The 7,437-nt window shown below is 42.2% G+C and overlaps 2 protein-coding genes across 2 annotated transcripts; both read right to left on the reverse strand.

Moving 5' to 3' along the window:
- Positions 1–465: 465 nt before the first annotated feature.
- Positions 466–1,197, reverse strand: LOC113014210 (gap junction beta-3 protein-like). Its single transcript, XM_026155593.1, has one exon. The coding sequence runs from the start codon at positions 1,195–1,197 to the stop codon at positions 466–468; it is 732 nt and encodes a 243-aa protein (XP_026011378.1).
- Positions 1,198–4,467: 3,270 nt separating this feature from the next.
- Positions 4,468–5,390, reverse strand: LOC113014209 (gap junction beta-4 protein-like). The gene is made up of 2 exons (XM_026155592.1): positions 4,855–5,390; positions 4,468–4,765 (listed from the first exon to the last, which is right to left on the reverse strand). The coding sequence occupies exons 1-2, from the start codon at positions 5,388–5,390 to the stop codon at positions 4,489–4,491; spliced, it is 813 nt and encodes a 270-aa protein (XP_026011377.1). The 3' UTR covers positions 4,468–4,488.
- Between the last annotated feature and the right edge of the window lie 2,047 nt (positions 5,391–7,437).

Here is a 7,437-nt window from a genome sequence, read left to right on the forward strand (position 1 = left end):
AGCCCATAATGTGAAAATCAGTTCTTGATATTTCATCAAACATTTATTTGTAAGATCACAACAGGGAATTAAAACATTTACATTAAATTACATTTTGGAAACTTTATAAATGTAAATACAATAAACCTGAATGCGTTCACCTTTTTTCATGGGTGCTTTTCAACAACACGCAGAGGCCTAAATTATCATCGTGTCCATTAGGGCCGTGGAGAGATCCCTTCTGAAGGTTAACAAAACACACACACACACTTAAGTTCAGTTGAAGCTGATATGAGGTGTCAGATGTCAAGTGGATAATCTTACATTTGAATGATATTAGGAAGGGATCTTCAAATGTGCAGAACACCATATCAAAGATTTGAAAGCCAAAGGTGAAACTACTTAACATTTAATGCATAAAAATAGGTGATTAATAAGGGGCATGAGAAGATTTCTTGATTTTTAGTTCCCCAAAAGGGTCTTCAGCTATTCAGCGTGAGAGGACTTGCAGGCGTCGCAGTCCACTTCAGGGCGGACCTTTCTCGATGCAATTCTGATGCTGCCGTGTTGTTTTCGATTCACCACTCTGGTCGCAATCATGTAGAATATCTCACAAATGTTGAGCACCACACACAGGACGGATGCCCCCACCATGAAGTAGGAAAAAACGGTTTTCTCAGTGGGTCGAGACACGTAGCAGTCGACCAGATTTGGACAGGGGCTGACATCGCATTGAACCTTCCTGGGCAGCTTAAAGCTATCGTAGATGTAGTGGAGCAAGTAGAGAAAAGTGATCTCGAAACCAGTTTTGATGAAGAGGCTCATCAGGTACGTCCACCACAGGCCGCCATGCTTTTGTCCCGGGTTGTCGTAGAGCCGAGTGTTCTCGCCGTGCTTGGCTCGGTACTTGCGTTCCCGTTCTTCCCGGTAAGCCACGTGGAGCACCACCATGAATGAAGGGCAAGTGATGAAAACAAGTTGGAGGGCCCAAAGGCGAATGTGGGAGATGGGGAAGAAGTGATTATAACAGATGTTGGTGCAACCAGGCTGACGGGTGTTGCAGTCGAAGTGCCCCTGCTCGTCGCTCCAGACTCGCTCAGCAGCCACCACGAAGATCAGCACCCGGAAAACAAAGACCACTGATAACCAGATCCTTCCGAAGGCAGTGGAGTACTTGTTGACTCCGCTGAGAAAACCCTGAAGAACTTTCCAATCCATGAGTTCAGGCTTCAATACGTTTCTTTTAAGCTGTGAATATTTGGGGAGGCAGGAAAAAAAAGAAAACATAAAGGCAAAGTTATGCAATCATCCAGAGAATATCTGTTCCCAACAGTGGGTCTTTCAAATAGGTGTTCCCATTTCTGATCAAACTTTTGCTCGGAAGCTCTGAAACCTAAAGCTCTCCCACTTCTCACAGCATGTTTTCACTTATGTTCAAAATTTGACACTTTTAAAGAAATATGCCATTAATAATTAATGAAATGCTCACTGGTTTATAACATAAAATCCCTCGACAGCACAAAAGACACTTGATTCTCTACCTCGGCTACCTTTAGAAGAGTTTAAGCTGAAGCTTGCCTCAACTGTGTTCCACGTTTAGTTCTTCCATTAAACTTAAGGATTTCTTTTTCTAAATAAAGTTTTAAAATGAAAAATAACTTATGTGAGACTGTATCTAAAAGAAACTTACCTTATGACTTCTGTTCTTGCACGCAGTCTTTCATGCGTCCAGTCTGGGAAATAAACTTCCTAAAAAAATAAGTTAAACAGGTAGCATTGGTTCAACCTCTGGACGGATTGGTCATAATCTAGAGGTGTGTCCACTTCTGGCATCTACCCAGCTAATCGGAGTGCTGGACAATATACTACCTTAAAGTTATGAATGCAGCAAAAAAATTACAAAATACACATACGTAGTGATACGCTATCATTTAGCCTTAATAAGGCACATTTTAAATTGTATTTGTCCACTGTGATTTGAGTTTCTTATGTTTCTTATCAGTCTCATGAGGCAGTTGAGATGTGAAGATATGTCCTTGGGTAGGTGCTTAGTCAACCAGGCTACCACCTAACATTTGTTTGAGCAACAACTCTAAAATGCACCTGAGATATGGAGAGTTGATATCGCTAAACAGTATATGCATTTGTTTGTTGATTTTCTAAGGTTAGGAAGTGCAGCAGTCACCACCTTATAAGTACACTCAGTACAAATCTGTTCTTTGATATGACGCTCATAGAAGGAATGCCAAATGTAGTTTTTACTGAGGTGGTGCGAAACTAGTGTAGGAGTAGTGTTTGTTTTTAATGCTACTCCCTTCACTTACCACATGAAGTTGTCATGTGGATACATCACATTGTGGTTTTGCTGACTACTTTAAAAGATCTTATGGAATGGTAGTAGCAGTCTGGCTCTATTAGTTCATTTTACAGCATTGCAATTTGTCTCAAGCACTTAACCAGAACACCAGTGATCTGTCTCAGCTTTGGGTTGAGTTTAGCCACTTGCTAAGTTTACAGAAACTAGAACAGCATTTCAAATCAACTTTTATATATTTTGGCGTGACGATTTTTCTGTTGAATGTTCCAAACAGGTAAAACATTCTGTAGAAAGTGATGGAATTTAAATGAAAGTCTAACCATGGTGGATAACTAAAAAATGATAAATTGTTGAGAAGTTATAATGTCCAGCCTAATTCTTTCTGAGTGTAGTTAAAGAAAAAATCAGTTTACTTTAATTCATTCAGCACAGGTTCAGAAATTTTGTGTTATGTAGATTGGAGAATCATAACGGTTGGTTACATTGTAACCCAGGTTCTCTGAGGGGAAAGACTAGATCTACACTGAACAAAAATTTAAACGCACACTTTTGTTTTTGCTCCCATTTTTCATGAGCTGAACTCAAAGATCTGAAACATTTTCTACATACACAAAGGACCCATTACTATCAAATGTTGTTCACAAATCTGTCTAAATCTGTGTTAGTGAGCACGTCTCCTTTGCCGAGATTATCCATCCCACCTCGCCGGTGTGGTATGTCAAGGTGCCGATTAGACAGCATGAATATTGCACAGGTGTGCCTTAGCCTGCCCACAATAAAAAGGCCACTCTGAAATATGCAATTGATCACACAGCACGAGGCCACAGATGTGGCAAAACCAGTCTGTATCTGGTGTGGCCACCATTTGCCTCATGCAGTGCAACACATCTCCATCGCATAGAGTTGATCAGGTTGTTGATTGTGGGCTGTGGAAGGTTGGTCTATTCCTCTTCAATAGCAAAGTTGCTGAATATTGGCTGGAATTGGAACACGCTGTCATATCCGTCGATCCAGAGCATCCCAAACATGCTCAATGGGTGACATGTAGGGCGAGTATGCTGGCCATGCAAGAACTGGGATGTTTTCAGCTTCCACGAATTGTGTACAGATCCTTGCAATATGGGGCTGTGCATTATCATGCTTTAACATGAGGTGATGGTCATGGATGAATGGCACAACAATGGGCCTCAGGATCTCAACACGGTATCTCTGTGCATTCAAAATGCCAGCAATAAAATACACTTGTGTTCGTTTTCCATAACATACGCTTTCCCATACCACAACCCCACCCACCATTGGTCATTTGATCCTGAGACGGTTTCTGACAGTTTGTGCAGAAATTCTTTGGTTATGCAAACCGATTTTTGCTGCAGCTGTCTGGGTGGCTGGTCTCAGACGATCCTGGAGCTGAACATGCTCAATGTGGAGGTCCTGGGCTGGAATGGTTACACGTGGTCTGCGATTGTGAGGCCGGTTGGATGTACAGCCAAATTCTCTGAAACACCTTTGAAGAAGGCTTATGGCAGAGAAATGAACATTCATTTCACGGGCAACAGCTCTGGTAGACGTCCTGCAGTCAGCATGCTAATTGCACGCTCCCTCAAAAGTTGCGATATCTGTGGCATTGTGCTGTGTGATCAATTGCATATTTCAGAGTGCCCTTCTATTGTGGGCAGGCTAAGGCACACCTGTGCAATATTCATGCTGTCTAATCGGCACCTTGACATGCCACACCTGCAAGGTGGGATGGATAATCTTGGCAAAGGAGACGTGCTCACTAACACAGATTTGTGAACAACATTTGATAGTAATGGGTCCTTTGTGTATGTAGAAAATGTTTCAGATCTTTGAGTTCAGCTCATGAAAAATGGGAGCAAAAACAAAAGTGCTGCGTTTATATTTTTGCTCAGTGTACATTGCTGAACATGTGGAATATGTAGAGTGGAGAGATAGTCTTGACATATGGTCATATACATCCAAAAAAAAAATCATTTTGATAGTATCAGATTAAACGTTTATTGAAATAGCAGTACATACATGCTCAACACATCAATGTTGGGGAACAAAAACATAAAATAGTTAAAATGTAAAATTGGTTTCAAAATAACCAACATCATCTGTTTGTAAGCATTTGCTGATGATTCTGATTCTGATATTTAAAAATTCATTATGTCTCTCAGGACATAATGAGCTCAGGCTATGGTGTAGGGCGGGGCTGAACCCTTCTGGCCCGGTTCTCCATTGGTCACACTCTTCTCCAGAACCGGTTCTTTGTAGGCTGAGTTTTCATTACCACTCAGAGGAACTCTGGTCATCATGAAGGAGTTGTCTCTCATGGAGCGAGGTCCTTTTTTGCAGCATTCCCGGAACCTCTTCCCACACAGATATAACACCTCACAAAGAGTGAGGAAAATGCACACAAAGCTGGTCACCACCATAAAGACAGTAAATATCTTCTTTTCCGTTGGCCTGGAAAACAGAGTGTAAGAGATAAAACATAATGTAGGATTAAGCGTTTGAAATTTTTGGCCATTTAGAACCTTAAAGGTATCCCTTACCTCGCAATGTAGCAGTCCACCACATTGGGACATGGCTCTTCTCTGCATTTCACCAGTGGAGGAAAGAAGGCAGCTTCGTAGAGGTAAAACAGCAGGAAGACAAACACGCCATCCACAGTTATCTTGAACAGCAGGCTGAAAAAGTAGGTCCACCAGAGACCCCCTCGTTTCTTTCCTGTGTTATCATACAGAGGTGTGCAGTCTTCTCCGTACTTTAGCCGGTGCTTACGCTCCCGGTCTTTTCTGTAGGAAACGTGGAGAGTCACGAGAAGGGATGGACAAGTCACAAAGATCAGCTGGAGAGCCCAGAGTCGGGTGTAAGAGATGGGGAAGTAGTGGTCATAGCAGACATTTTGACAACCAGGCTGGCGGGTGTTGCAATCAAAGTCCTTTTGTTCGTCGCCCCAGACCTTTTCACAAGCCACCAAGAAGACCAAGAGCCTGAAGATGAAGACAATGGCAAGCCAGATTCGACCAAACCTTGTGGCGTACTTGTTAGTCCCACTGAGGAGACCCTCCAAGAAGATCCAGTTCATGGTGTTGTTTCAGATGTCAGTTGAACCCAATTGTAGAAACAGAGCACTAAAAAAGAAAATCCCAAGATGTGGGACCCACTGCTGAGGTATCGCTCGCTTGGACGCACTCTGAACTGGGCATGTCAAGCACGAAGGTGCTTTAATATGTTTCTTAATACCTGCCTGTGCCTTCTTGGCACAGTCAGAAAGGGAGGGAGGTACACAGAACAAAGCAAACATAGACCCATTCTTCAGCTAGAGTCACTTCTGTAACTGGTGATAAAACACACACACACCTTGACTAGTTCAGTAGTTCACACAGGCTCTGCACCATCCTGGATGCTACAAGTCTTACATTCAAAGAAAGCCAGTTAGCCTGACTTAGAATAAATAAGGAAAGGTATGTGATACAACGAGCCAGGTTGTGTCAAAAGATACAAAAAGTCTGCCTATCAGGAAGTTTCTTAGAAAGAGACAGATGAGTATTCACTTCTGAGGAAAGTTTTTATACACACCAACCTGTCTTCTCCTGACTTTAGCGTTACTGTATATTTAAAATGTGGCCAAAAGTGTACGATCCTATCCTTGGATAAGTTGGAAACAAAGACAAAACATCACAGGTGATTTATACAATCCCATCCTTCCTGTATGAGGAACTCAATTTTATTTGTATAGCATTAAATCACAACAACAGTTCCTCAAGGTGGTTTGTATTGTGAGGTAAAGACCCTGCAAAAATACAAAGAAAACAGAGGTTATAATAAAATATAATATTGATTCACTCTTTAGCTAAATTATAATTTGGGCAAGACACTTCACCCGTTGCCTTCTGGTGGTGGTCAGAGGGCCCGGTGGTGCCAGTGTCCGGCAGCCTCGCCTCTGTCGGTGCGCCCCAGGGTGGCTGTGGCTACAATGTAGCTTGCCATCACCAGTGTGTGAATGTGTGTGTGAATGGGTGGATGATTGTGTATAGTGTAAAGCGCTTTGGGGTCCTTAGGACCAAGTAAAAGCGCTATACAAATACAGACCATTTACCATAATAGAAAGGGGAAAAACAAGAAAACAGAAAAAGACACAGCACCTCTGTGAAATCATTTTATTTTATTTTTTGCAAAATCTGTTACAATCACAAGACAAAACTTGTCAGATTGGACAAAATGCAACACAGTTGCAACACAAATAATAAAGAACCTTGAACCTTGAGTTACAATAACCTTATTCTCAATTTTATAACCTATGAAGCTGGTCCTAGATGAACAACCTTTTTGTATATCAACCCTTGCTATTAAGGCGGTCTGCTGGCTGGCTCCACAGCTCTACAGTGCACAATAACTTTAGAGTGGATATAGAGAACCACATCAGCCAGAGTCAAGTAATCCTTTGGGTTTAGACCACAGACTGTATAATATGGTTATGACATTGTACGTGTCTGCGTGAAGCTGGACAATGAAATCCAGCTATATTAGATTAGATCAGCAGTTGATATTCACTCTTGGAGAGTACTGATGTATAAAGACGCAACAACGCTATAGGAAGGTGTTTATGTCTACAGCCTACACAGACGGAGAGGCCCAGGAATACCTGACTCATTATTATTATTTGTGGATTAATAGTTATACTAACATCCATCCATCCATTCACTTCCGCTTATCCTTTTCAGGGTCGCGGGGGGCGCTGGAGCCTATCCCAGCTGTCATAGGGCGAGAGGCGGGGTACACCCTGGACAGGTTGCCAGTCTGTCGCAGGGCCAACACACAGGGACAGGCAACCATTCACTCGCACATTCACACCTAGTGGATTATCCAATTAACCTATCCCCACGCAGGGAACCCACGCAAACACGGGGAGAACATGGAAACTCCACACAGAAAGACCCCACTGATGGTGGAATTGAACTCAGGACCCCCTTGCTGTGCGGCAGCAGTGCTAACCACCATGCCACCGTGCCGCTATACTAACATAATGTATATTATGACATTATAGGTTTTTAGTAATTCTAATTTATAATTCTAATTAATTATTATGAATTATAATGACACGTTTCATGTAGATGCCCTGAGTGATAATG

This window comes from Astatotilapia calliptera, chromosome 22, assembly GCF_900246225.1.
Source record: "Astatotilapia calliptera chromosome 22, fAstCal1.2, whole genome shotgun sequence".
In the NCBI taxonomy this organism is placed as follows: Eukaryota; Metazoa; Chordata; class Actinopteri; order Cichliformes; family Cichlidae; genus Astatotilapia; species Astatotilapia calliptera.